We start from the raw sequence: 14065 nt of genomic DNA, 5'->3' as shown, positions 1-14065 counted from the left end.
TATGGTGGAACTATAAAAAATAACTGATAGGGGTGAGTGAGGACGCGTATCAAGGTTCCGTATCAATACACATATATACACTTCGTAAAACTTTTATAAAAAATAACATTTTTAAATACAAGTGTGTCCGGGCATGTAGTGATCAAACTTTAAGGGCGTAATCTATGGTCAATTTTATCGATAAAAATACTTTAAATTTGGGGCTTGACCCATTTATCGCAGAATTACAAGGATTTCAGTTTTTAATTTTTAGTTTTCACCTCTTCCTTCAAAAACAAGTGAAAGCGTGGGTAGCTTAACATTAATAAGCAAATATTTTATATCATGCGATAGCCAATAAAATTATCTTTTAGTAGAAGTAGAAAACAGACACAAGTTTCATACATTTTATGGAAGTAAGAATGGATTTAATTAGAAAAAGACATGATTTTTTTCACTTCTTTTTCAGGTATTTTCCAACACAAGAAAAACCAGGTCGTTAAAGTATGTTTTATTTGCATTGTATTATTAGTGTTTGAGCTATTCTACAAAACGAATGTATTTTTTTTAGTCTACGTCTATTAGTTTCGACGCAATTGTTGAACAAAGATACCCCTTCCCAGCCGGTTCCATAGTGTGTGTGTAAGTGGACGACCTATGGCTGAAATGATGATGATGAATCTAAAACGAAAGGATCTCTATAAAATTGGCGCATGGCTCACTACAGAGGGCGCCACATTTGGACTTGTTTGCTTGCCTTAATACAATTCCGCTGTTGACCTACAGCCCCGGGATGTGGGGACAAATAACACATAAATGGGGACGATTGGCTTTTTTAATGGTGAATTAAAGGTACCTATGCGATTTGTTTACATTTAGAAACTAGCGGCCGCCTGCGACTTCGTACGCGTGAATCCCTTTTGAGTTGAATTTTGCAAAATCCCGTCTTAATGAGCACTGACGTTCTAAAAGGACCCCCATGCAAAATTTGAGACTCTTAGCACTTGTAGTTTCTGAGATTTCATGATGAGGGAGTCAGTCAATCAGTGACCTTTCGCTTTTATAGATACAGAGATTAAAAAAGTGAGTTTAAGATCTAATTAAGTAGTATGTTAAATAATTTCGCTATATGTAATTCTATTGATCAATTTTTACAATATTATTTGCACATACAAGTAAAATTAATTATTGATATTTCATCCCAACGATGCCTTAATTAAATTAATCAATTAATAAAATAGAAAGGGATAGAATGTATATCTGTGTAGTTAATTACTATCCTCAAAGCAGAATGTTCAAATATTTGGCATCCGGCAAAACATAATCAAAATTCCGCCCAGCCCTCCATTAAAGGAGGTAAATTAACAACAATGAAGTAAGGCAATATTCAGGAGTAGATTACCCTACAAATCAAAAGGGGACTACCTGCACTCACAAGGGCGATAATGCCGTGAACTTAACTCCGGTGTTCTCATACTTGGGCAAAGTTATCTGGTGTAGATGTTCACGTGAATTTGAACCTTATGTTACATGTATTAAGATTAAGATTGGAATTTTCGTGTGTAAAGGTTGGCTGGCTTGATGTAGCCGCCACTTCATTTGCGAAATGTTGGCAAGCCTAGCTTAAGTGTTCCTCGCTGTTAAATTAATGAGGCAATCTCAGTCGAGGGCCCCATACTTTACAAGGTGGTAATGTGTTGTGTAGCATACCTCTTTAAAGATTCAGTAGTAAATTAGATCATTTCAGCTGAAAGTAAATTTTCTAATCATAGTAATTTTGCCTAATTACTTATGCTACTATAATCTAAAAATAATTAGGAAAGACGTTAGGAACATCAAAAGACCTAACATAGTTCCCTGTGGCATACCACACAGAAAAGTGGCGTGAATTAGTTAGACTGATTGTGTATTACATTAAATGAGATAGCTAGAAACTTAGGCTATTTTAGTTTAGCTTAGCTTAAAAAGAAAGATAATAAATTACTGATACCTATGCGTAGATAAAGTACTAATTGGAAGTTTTAGAGGATTCGTAAAGCATTTACTATTTTATGACCAAAGATGGTCAGTTAAAAGTGAGTTTTAGTGGTGTTTGTATTAGTAATTGTTTTTAAATTGTATCAAATAAACTCGAGAATACTTCTTAGACCAATCGAATCCCATCAAAAACAATACTTGTCAAAAAAACCAAGTCTCGCAACTCAGTTGTTCTACGGTAAAAATTTGTGAGATCCATGTAATACCAAGTCCATTAGGAATTATAATAACAGTAGGTATAGGGTACCTACATAGGTTTGTTGAAGGGTTTATTCTTTTAAGAAATTACTATTTCTATCAATATTCAATATTTCAATCGATCAACATGGAAAGCATTGGGGGAGACTATGTTCAGCAGTGGACGTCCTATGGCTGAAATGATTAAATTATTCAAACCGTAAAGAGGGCAAGTCTCTCTAGATTTATAAGCCGTAGAGTTAATTACTAAGGCTGGGTTGCACCATCTTATTTTAACTGTAACAAACGTCAAAAATCTGTCAAACTCCATACAAAAATCACCGGTTATAAAGTTACGGTCAAAGTTTGATGGTGCAACTCAGCCTAAGAGTATATGCTACAAAATTAAAAATAGAACTTTCGACCAACTCAGTCTTTCTGATTTCTAAAGAAAAATCATCGTAATAAAATAACAGATAGAGATTTAAATCGAAAATGAAAAGACAGTACACAAAGAACTTAGTTAAACTTGTAAGTTCTACCTCCATGATAAACAACCGCGTAACCAACCAAACTATTTTAGCATACGTTCCTATGGTAATAGGAAAGTTGACAAGTATTGTTTTTGATGGGATCTCATTTAAGTACTTACACAAAGCTGTATTCTGTTTTCCTTATAAATAAAATGAAAAATTGTTCCAGTTGAAATCAATTGCTGTAAAAGGTCGGACCATCGAAGATGATTGACGATTTTTAGTTCAGTATTTAAGACGATAATTATGTTATTTCCTTCACTATCTTAATATTATACGAGTAATAGCAGTGCCCGCGACTTCGTACGCGTGAAAATCATTTTTGCTCGGCACCTATTACTTGTAGCGAGATGGTATATAGCCTATAGCCTTCCTCAATAAATGGGCTATCTAACACTGAAAGAATTTTTCAAATCGGACCGGTAGTTCCTGAGATTAGCACGTTCAAGTAAACAAACAAACAAACTCTTCAGCTTTATAATGTTACTAGCGGCCGTCCGCGACTTCGTTCGCGTGGATCCCGTTTTACCGCCTTCATCTATCTTACGCGGTTTAGATTTTTCATACCAATGTTTTTAACCGCTAACTCCCGTTCCCGTGGGAATTTTGCAATATCCTGTTGTAACTAAGCTTTGAGTTTACTAAGGTACCTACATGCCAAATTTCAAGCGTCTAACTTAAGCAGTTTAGATTTTTCATACAAAAGGATTTTCCCGCTAATTCCCGTGCCCGTGGGAATTCCTAAGTATCCTATANTATGTATATCTTCGTACACAACCAGATCTGAGGCTGGTGGTCATAGTAAAAGTTGTTCATCTTGGTAAGACCTTTCAAACGATACTAGACACATATCTATTGGAGCCGGGTACCATTTTGCCCATTGTCCTTTGTAAGTTATAGTTACGGTTAAAATTAAGGCTTTGCTACTCAAAGTTTAATAATTGGCTTGAACAAGAATTGTAAATTACAAACGATGAAAGCATCCCACTTTCCATCCAAACACGTAATGGTCTCCATCACAATTTCGACACCTGAGTCGTTGACAGCTCTGATGGATAGCCACACCATTGTCACTGGACATGGCTGTCAGACCACCTCCTACCTACAACCCTATCTACCCACATTTAGAGTCCAAAATCCTTCAGCCACAATCAGGTTCGTTATACCTTCGCCCTAGCCAGGGGGGCAGTCATTATATTCAGATTATACGGGGATCTCCTATACTGTATTGTTTCGTACGGTGATATGTTATAGATATGTCTTCACTTCACACAGGCTTGAAGATGGAAATGTATCCTCATGTATCATAAATAATTCTTCCTTCGGGAGAATTTCTTACCAGTATTTAATTATGAGAATACTTTTCTACTGAGAACTCTGCCAAGCGAAGGCTATTGTTATATGAATAAGTAACTTAAAATACGCAGATTTATCATTTCTTGCTTCCTTAGATTCATTGTCAGATTGTCTCTGATTATCAAGGCTAGGTTTAGCTGCCAGTAATAATAAAGAATTAAATATTGATTAATGTTTGTTCAACTTTTTCTATGAGGTTTTTAATTAACTTTCATAGACCATCAGATTGTTGACGTTCCTTCTCGCGAATAAAATCTTACATAAAAACTTTTTGCACACAAAAAAACAAACAAACAAAACACCACGACATCAATCATTAAATGTCGCTGTCATCAGTTATTTTAAAATTTTTGTGCAAGTGGCGTAAATGGGTCGGAGGGAATGAGACCATGAATGCTACTGCCGCCGCAGGGGCAGGAGTGCTGTTCGTATTGTTGCTCCTCCTCATCAGATGGAAATGGAAGTCGCCCAAGGTAGATAATGTTTACATTTGCGGTCTATGGCCTCTGGTCTCTCTAGTACCTTCACTTTGAGGGAAGTACTGACCCTCCTGCTACTGTTACCATCTAAGGAAGACCAAGGGCACCTGTAAATATCTCAAGAGCACCTAAGTGACACAAAACGGAACTATGGCCCGCCTTACATGATCAGCTTGAAGCAGTATCGACAGTTCCAAGCTGCGACTGAATAGCAAACTACACATATACGCGAAACCGCTCGAGCAGATGTGACTGCTTCGAGCAATTAAGGTGAAATTTCTCAATTGACTATGAGCAAGAGCGGTCCATGTATGTTTATGGCTTACTGCTCAAGCTGTCCTGTAAGGCAGGCCTATAAAGCCCTTCTACAGTTCGAAGTGCGGGTACTAGCGATTCTGGAGTCCTTAAGACCTTTTGTTCTGGTATGCGGATGCGGGTTACCTCGTCGTATGACTTTTGCAGAGAAGGCCGCATCCGCATGACTGCGGGGCAGGACGGCGGCAAGATTAGACGACCACGGAGAGAGAAGCGACATGTATCCACGAAAAGAAAACCGATTGCATAATGTATACGACGGGATAACAGCTGCCACACACGAGGTCACATGTAACTGCCACTGAATACGGTCATGTCAAGCCTTACGCAACCACGAGACAGAAATGCCAAGCTACTTGGCTTAGTGGAAACCTAAAGCTGGTGACAGTAGTGGTAGAGAAAAAAACTAACACCAAAAAAGCAGCCGATGTGCTATGAGCTGCAACTTTTGACTTCAAAATTCCTAACTTATCTGTGGTGCCACCTGTCACCTAATGTGCGGCAATGCTAAAAGTATTTATTTTTAAGAAAGTAGATTAATAGAGCGTGGATTTTAAAACATTTGCGTCTTCTACCATAGAAGGTGTGTTAGGCCCGCCATACACGAACAGCTCGAGCAGTTAGTCAGTGATCAATATACATACCTACACGGACCACTCTTGTAGTCAAGAGTCAACAGCTTGAAGCTGCCAGTGATAACTGCCCGAGCAGTTGGTTCAACAGTTCGAGCGGTGGGCAATTTCAAATCAGTAGCACCATGGATTTTGAAGAGGAAGCACTGACGACAGCTCGAGCAGTCAGTGTATGGCTGGCGACTGCTTGACCGCACGATGAAAATTCACCGTGCTGTCGACCGCCCGAATCAGTTGCGTCCATAGAACTCTGCAGTTCACTGTGCAGTCGCAGCTTGAAGCTGTCGACCCTGACTGCTTCAAGCGGTCCGTGTATTGCCGGCCTTAGAAGTAGAAATATTTTAAAATCTCATGATAACTTTGTTTTCCCAAGAAATGAATGTTTTTAAACTTAAATGTTAGAAGAATTTTACCGTTTTTTGATGATAAAGATGAGTTAGGCCTCTGTAGATAGGTTGAAACCTCGATAGGTACTGTTAAATCGGTTCCTTCTTCCCCAGGAGGTGGAGTGCCCGCCGTGCACGCCGGTCCAGCTGGTGCACCGGCTGTGTCCTCACAACAACGTCGTGCAGAGCTACGAGGTGGAGCAGAAGGACAGCCTGGACGAACACCTGGACGTGCTCACTAGGAAACTGGCTGAGAAGGTATTTGAGTAACTTTTTCAAGAGTCTTGTTGGATGATATTGAAACTAAGTGTAACCAAACTTGAACTCGTTTCCTGTGTAGCCAGGAACTACAGCTTGACCGCCAATAAAAACCCAACCAGTGTGAATTAAGGTCAAGTTTTATCCCGGGGGAAAGTTTAAACTTCATCAGTAAACAGTTTCCACTCTCCCTTTCAGGAAGGCCGTCTCCGCCTCTCCAAGTCCAAAATCCGCGAGACCCAGCACGAGATCGACAACCTCCACGCCATAGACCACGACGTGCGGACCCAGTACCGGGACATCATGGAGTCTCTTCACAAGGACCTACTGGGCAACGAGAAGGAGTGCAAGAAACTACAGGAGCAAATTGAGTGGGTTTCGCGTCGCCGCGCGGAGTTGAGAGACGAGGTACACTGCGGCTGTCTTGTTAATGTGACCTGATATACATCTGTGATTTGTATTGTAGTTGTTTTGAAGATGGCTAGTCAAAATATAGCTTATTTTCTTTCTAATGCGTATAGAGATAGAGATTACCTACTCTTACCCAGTCCCCAAAAATTGATAAATAAGGAAATTGGCGCATGAAGATTGCCCTTTACCAGTCTTCAAGTTTAATATGCTCATTAGTCATAGCAGACTTGCTACTTTGGATATAAGAAATTGACGATACAGTAGCTTTTCATAAGAAGCTATGACCGGAGAATCGCTAGATACAGAATTGGTAGTCGACAAGTCGCTTAATTATTGCTATTGTCAAAAGTAACAAGTCTGCTATACCTATTATTATGTCCTTTCTTACTATCTAGACTATCTAGGCAGCCCTTTTCCTTTTAGAAACACCTAGACTTCACATCTCGTGACCTGCTTTGTTGTGTTTCCCTTCACAGCATCGTCCAAAACTTTCATAGAAATAGAGATTCAAGACCTTTTTACATTAGGTTCGTCGGGGTCAGAGACTGTATGGGGAGGCGGCGGCGGAATTGGCCAGCAATCTGGCCGAGCTCCAGCGGGGTCGGTCCACCGAGCATAAGGTGACCGAGAAGCCTCAAAGGCAACACTCGCTCACGTCCCTAAGGCACCGAAAGGAACCTCAGCTCCCCAGGGCCTCGCCCGTCGGCTCCATAGTCATCAAATCGCCGCCTTCCTCTCCGCCCGAAGTGGTCGCGTCCCAAATGAACCCGCCGATGCAGAAATAACCTCCTATCACGTCATAGTGCTCTGGTACCTTCGTTGAAATTGCTGTGTATTTATTGACTTATTTTAATTTGTTGTTTTTATCGTTTTGTATTTTTATTGTTGTTATATTCTTTATTATTGTTTGAAAATAAGAAATGTGGTTGATAATAATGTTTTATTTTTATTTTTTAGACCAATTAGGCCAATCAATCATTGCTGTTCCAGTGTTGCAACCTCAAGATAAGCCAACAAAGGCACTGTAACATTAATGCCCCTAGCATCGCACACGGGACAAACCACTGCACCGTGGACCCCCTTTATAACTCTCGTTAATTCCGAGGGTTAAAATCCCCGAAAAAGTGAGCACTTGCCTTGTTTACAAGGTTTTAGATTTTAATTTAGATTGGGGTAAAGGTAGCTTCGCGCGCAAAATGACGTAAGTGTCGCACAAAATGGCGGTAAAATTGGGTCTTTTTACAGGGACATTGGGTCGCGTGGGTATTTAGCGAGGGGAGCGCTCGGAGTATCCATTAAAATCGCATTCGTATGTGATCACCTAATACAATATCATCAAGTCCGTGCCGAGGGTGTTTTGTGAATAATTTCGCGGCAATCTGCTCGCATTTGGATTTGTATAATTTTATAATATATAATTTCATAATTGTTGGGATTTTTGAGCAGAAAGGCCGATTTTCCAGTTAAATATTGTCCTATTTCGCTCAATGGACAACTTCTAAGGGAAGATACACGTCCACTGCAATGTTTTTCAATCGAAGAAAGTAAAATCAAGACCAAACAGAAAAGCTAATAGGTACCTAAATGTTATAAGAGGAGCAAACTGTGGAAGAAAAAATTCTGAAGCTGGGTAAGTACTGCTTATTCGTAATCTTAGAAAATAAGTAATTGTTGTTTTTTTTACTAAAACACTCCCTACAAAGCACACGTTGCCCTATTAGTTAGTTGATGTCCGGAATGAAAGCACTTTTCCCATGTTTACAAACTTGACAATCATTGTGTGTTTGCCCACTCAATTACCGACCCTGCCCGCGGGCGAACAAATGCATAATTTTAAGCCTGTCAGAAACTGCACTTATTTATTTATTTATAAAGCACACTATACGTTGTTCCTAACTATACCATTGCCTACTTTAACCATTATTAAAATCTCTACTTAAGTACGTTCAATAAAAATAAGTGAAATACATATTTAACAAATGGTGAATTTCCAAAAGCTTTTTCGACTTTCGGAGCTTTTCCGACGTTCGCAAGCTTTTCCGAAGTTCAGATTCTACGTAAATTTGTGGTTAAAACTGTAAAACAAACTGGGATGGACACGCACTGACTAGGCATGTACGTTTGTCGTCAAGTCATCGATAAGATTTTATCACGGCACGCAGCCTAACCCGATTACTTACCCGACTGGACAGGGTTTAGGTGAATAGTGCGACGAAAATTAAATATTTTATTAAATGCCGTTCGTCCCAGTGGGGGGACAAAGCTTGGTGGGACGAACGGGAATAATCCATTATAACGGGACTGCTAAGTGCTGAGGCATGTTATGTAACCAATTAATTTAAAAAATGTATTTTAGTCGTACACCACGGGATTATTGGGACAAAGTTGAAAGTTGTCCCATGATTGGATAAGCCAAATAAAAAAAAATACAATAGAAGTAGGTAGATAAGAGAGTACCAAAGTAAGCAAACGCCATAATTTTTCTATTCTAGGTAATAATTTATATTTTAAAATTTGTTAATTTATGTTAAATGTTTTACATATGTTTATATCAATGGGTTAAGTTTTTTACCGCTGTCATTGTCGGGCTTGCGTGCAAGTACAAACAGACAGACGGCCTGAGAGACCAGATGTGGAGCCATCAGAATTTAATTAGGGGGTCTTTTGTCACTTGGAGCGGGTGACGCGAGATTTATTGAACCCGAGTGACGTAAACAGGGGCATTTAGTTCAAATAAACTTTCTGATTCCACTTTATTATTTGAATGGATGTAATTAACATTGATCTGTAATTGGTTGTATGCTCGTTTTTAAAATGTCTGTGGTTAGTCAGAGGCTAAGATTGATTATTGTAGATTGTAGATCGAAAATTGTCAAAAATTGGTGGTGCGGTCTTATGGCTAGGACACAATATCTTCCAGACAACTTCGGGAAGAGGACTGTGGCATCGAATTATATAGTTATGTAACTGAGACTTAACAATGCTTAACACATTCATATTTTCTTTGCTAGTGTGCTAAATTTGTATCTACCTACGTTCCATTCAAAGCTGAAAGTTTTAGAACACTACAGGGGTAAACTACCTATCTAGGACTTCTCTGTTTTGATTCAAACCAACAATAGTCAAAATAAGACAACATCAACAACAACAGCGACGAACCGAAATAAAGCTTGTACTGAAATTAATTACTTAACCGCCTAATGGGTGTTATAACAGCTCGAGAGGCCACAGTTAACAAGCCATAAAAATTCAGTCGGATTACTCCTTTCGCCATTTAAATGGAATCTAAGTAATTGTAAAACAGACGGCAAGCATTATCAGCTCGGAGTGAGAGCTTTTAAGACAACCAGCGCCATCTATAGGGACGTGAGTGAACTATGAATAGGTAGTGGAAAACCTCTGAAAACTGAAGAGTTGTAAATGGTGTAGGTGAAAAATATTTTTGATCGGCGTAGTGATAAATTAAACTACCTACGTTACATTATTGACAGTTATTGGGGCAAGAGGACATTTTTAATTTAAATTTATTATTTTTATGATTTTGAGCGTGTCGTGAAGCTTGCCTTTGGAAGACGTTTTGTGAAAGTTTACAAGTAACAAGTTTGTGTCAACTACATTGGCTAAAACTTTATTTATTAGGTATTTTTACGACTTTTGTATTGGGGCGGTGGAGGACACTACATTAAAGAGCAATTAAAAATTACTTTATAAATTACCTATTTAATCTAAACAAAAAAATCTTAAATGTTTCTATTTTAAAGCTGCAGATCTTTAAAAATAATACAAGCATTAATACTTATTACAATTTACATGCAACAATAAAAACGTTTCGTCCCCCAATCCCGAAGCGGCGAAATCGCTAAAAGAGGAAGTATTTAAAATAACTTTACATGCTCGCCCCGAGAGCATTTTAAAAAGGAATTTTCCGAATGCGCAGCGATAGATGTAAATAAAATAAAAATGTAAATGAAGACCCCCTCCCCTCCCGAAAAAGGGGGAAACCTCCTCGGAGGGGTGAGAAGTTCGCGGAGGATGATGCTTTTATACTGAGGTCAGTGGAAGTCAAACATGGGTATGTAATTCGCAATTTTGGAGTATAAAACTTCTCTATTCATTTTCATTGTATGATCTTCGAAAAGATTTATCTATGTATGTTTATTTATCACAATTTTATTAGTATATAAAGCTACAGGAACGTTTTTCCTAGCGGCCGGATGATAAGTTGCTCCATGTTTTATTAGGTAAAGAATCTCGCCATCAAGTGACCGAGTTTCATGTGCTTCTCAGCACTGGCCCGTTTATTGTTCCGAAGCAGTGGTAATAAAAGTAGCGGTTAAAGTAATACTTGGGACGTGTAACCAGCGCTTTTTAAAAACTATTTGCAGAAAATAAATAACTTATGAATTTTACGGGTATCTTTGATTATTCCGATGCCGCGATGGTAAGTAAATGCTGAAACCTTTAAACTTGTACGCCAACCTTTAAACCTTTTTTTTAGATGGACTGTCCCAAACCTTTTTAAACTTCTCACATTTTTAATTTATTATTCCCATTTGACTTTCACAGAAAATCCATGACGTCTTGCAAAATTATTCGATCATCAGAACTATTGATTTATCTCTGAAAAACCATAGGGAAAGATATTTTTTTAAGTAAAATAAACCATCTAGATTTAGAACCACCTTTTCTTTTAAAATTCTGTAAAAGTGGTCCACCTCCAAAATCCGACGAAAAAGTTTGAGATCCAGCATTTTTTCTCACTCGTAATAAGCGCATTAAGGGTGGAAAAATTTAAACTCCGCGTTCCAAAACTTTCGCGTTTTCTTTTTGCATTAAAACAAAAAGGAAAAAAGATCGCCTACTTAGAAGGGTGGCAACTTTTAATATCCCTCAGATGGTCGCTACATCGGATAAAACTTACATCGTTATTTCGTTACACATAAGATACAGTTTTGCAGTTAATCGAAACAGAAAAAAGTTGATGCATTTTTTATTGTAAATACAGTGTGTGCCGCTTAGAAAAGTGATGGTGTCTCGGGGAGTATTTTCAGTTTGTTTTTTAAGCAATTCATACAATTCTCGATTATATTTTGCTTATTACACCGTGGCAGGCCTGGCTCACTCCGCGCGGTACATCCGATAATTACCTACAGCGAAGCGCCCCGCCGGCGGGTATTATATCAGTCGAGTGTCACGCGCTCGCCCGTCAGGATGATGTGCCGTTCCCGAGAACGCTCTCCCTACTGAGAATATTCTCGGGAGCGCTCCCGGGAGCGTTCTCCTAAGTGAGAAAGATTGAGAATCATGTTTTTCAAATGGAAATAAACAAACTTTCATAAGTAAAATAGCATTAAATGATGTCGACAGATAAGTGTATATTAAACAATACACTCTATTTGCAGTGAAAGGCTATATTCCCAGTGTTCCCGAGAATATTCTCGGGATCTTTCTCGGCAATATTCTCGGCAACTGCACGTTTATTATATTTTATTTTTTTCGTCGTGAAATGGCGTTTTAATGATATGTAAGATGACAGAAATTTCTTTTAACACGTAATTAAATATTGTACAGTAGAATCCCGATTATCCGGATCAATTAAAACCAGGGGTGTTCCGGATAATCGAAAATCCGGATAATCGATTTCAAAGTAAAATCAAACAATTATGAACATTCGTCAATAGAAAGGGTTTCCAAAACATCATTTTAGAGTCTATAAATCTAAATTTTACACTATTGGATGAATCCATTTCTTTTAACAATGAACTAAGACGACGCGACGTCCGTACCGTGTTACGGTGGCGGACCTTCGGTTTTTATGGGTCCAGAACCTAAATCGGTAATTAGAAACCGTGAAGAATTAGTCCGGATAATCGGATATCCGGATAATCGAAGTCCGGATAATCGAGATTCTACTGTAACTGTCCATTTTTTCGTTTTTAACACGCTTTTATTAGGTCGTCGTGTATGTAACTAACTATGTAATGGAATCTTAGAATCTGAATTACACGCACTTCTAAGTCTTGTATAATCATAAAACTTAGNCATGTAGGTAATCAATAATAAAATTCATAGGATAGTATAGGATTCTTTTTTTTTTCTGTAATAGTATGTTTAATTTATCTGTCTTATGTTAAAATAGGTATGAATGAAAACATTGTAATAGAACAAGTTTTTTTAATCCTAATTAGGTATATTTGAAATGTTATTTTTACTTACCTACATACGTACCTCATTACAAATAAGTAAGTAGACTAATTATTTTTTCACTAGACAGCAACCCTAACAGCGTAAGAAGAGTTCAGAGGCACGCGATAGAATGAGACAAAACTTGTAGGTGAATAAAATTGTAGGTACGTAGTGCTGTGCGAGCTGAATTCCACTGTATCGCGTCGCAGCAAGACTCGCATTTACTTAAATCGTCGTGCGGAGTAATCCTTCTGTACCTGTACTATTACTTATTCTGTGACCGTGGATAATATTATTATTTTTATCCTTTCTCCTTAAGTGTAAAATAAGTAGGTATTTCGAGTTTTTATAACGCAACCATACGTGGACCTGATTTTTTTCAATAATTTTCGTGAATAATAGAGGGTAATATGACTATCAGTTATTATGACCATCATACACCATTGAAATCTATATATATGTTACGGCTAAAGATAGGTGTGGACATAAACTTAAGATTAGCCGGCTAAACTTAAGTTTATCTTCGACGAGGTGTTAATGTTAGTTTCTTCTATCTTTAGCCGGCTAAACTTAAGTGTAACCGCAGGCCCTTGGCTAAAAATGTAGAAGGAAATGGAAAAGGAAACAATGTAATAATGTTTACTATTTTGACACGAAAACTTTATTAAAAAATAAGCTGTAGATCCTGGCTACACAGGAGTTGCAGTGGTGGGAACGAGAGGTGGGAATAGTCCCGTAATTTCATTACACATACTTTTATGTACCTATGTAGGTATTCAAAATTACAATTATTACAATAACAAAATATTAATTACTTACAACAATATCTACCTAATCATTTAAATAAAATAATAAGATAAACCATTTGGTCATTACATAATCTTCTGAAGGTATTTAAAATTACAAAATATAACAAAATAAAACTGCGCACGCGTTGTCTCCCCACCGTCCCCTCAAGCCCTCCGCCGGCCTGGCGCGCCCATCGAATATAGTTTTAGCCGTTTCGTTTTGGCTAATGTGCACATTAGCCGGCTAAAGATGGAATACCACGATGCAAACTAACATGTTATCGAACATTAGCTGCTTCACGAAGATAAACTTAAGTTTAGCCGGCTAATCTTAAGTTTATGTTCACAACTATCTTTAGCCGTAACATATATAAAAGAAAGTCGTGTTAGTTACTCCACTTATAACTCAAGAACGGCTGAACCGATTTAGCTGAAAATTGTCAGGGAGGTAGTTTAGAGCCAGGAGAAGGACATAGGATACTTTTAATCCCGTTCGAAATAAAAAAAAAATCTGCTTATTTATTGCCA

At 38.1% G+C, this 14065-nt stretch overlaps 1 protein-coding gene across 1 annotated transcript; it reads left to right on the top strand.

Moving 5' to 3' along the window:
* The first annotated feature begins 4406 nt into the window (after positions 1–4406).
* On the top strand, positions 4407–7353 carry LOC114365668 (uncharacterized). The gene is made up of 4 exons (XM_028322288.1): positions 4407–4555; positions 6009–6152; positions 6351–6560; positions 7091–7353. Exons 1-4 carry the CDS (start codon positions 4472–4474, stop codon positions 7346–7348), a joined length of 696 nt encoding a protein of 231 aa, XP_028178089.1. The 5' UTR covers positions 4407–4471; the 3' UTR covers positions 7349–7353.
* The last annotated feature ends 6712 nt before the right edge of the window (positions 7354–14065 follow it).

Source organism: Ostrinia furnacalis, unplaced genomic scaffold (genome assembly GCF_004193835.3).
Source record: "Ostrinia furnacalis isolate ACB-3 unplaced genomic scaffold, ASM419383v2 OfSCF7606, whole genome shotgun sequence".
In the NCBI taxonomy this organism is placed as follows: Eukaryota; Metazoa; Arthropoda; class Insecta; order Lepidoptera; family Crambidae; genus Ostrinia; species Ostrinia furnacalis.
The sequence above is the reverse complement of the archived record's forward strand: the minus strand, read 5'-3'. Positions and strand labels throughout refer to the sequence as shown.

Excerpts from the sequence above, each read along its gene's own strand:
- LOC114365668 (XM_028322288.1), top strand. The coding sequence starts at position 4,472 with ATGAATGCTACTGCCGCCGCAGGGGCAGGAGTGCTGTTCGTATTGTTG. Across the intron at positions 6,153-6,350 it reads CTAGGAAACTGGCTGAGAAG|GAAGGCCGTCTCCGCCTCTC; the intron begins GTATTTGAGTAA and ends TCTCCCTTTCAG. Across the intron at positions 6,561-7,090 it reads GCGCGGAGTTGAGAGACGAG|GTTCGTCGGGGTCAGAGACT; the intron begins GTACACTGCGGC and ends TTTTTACATTAG.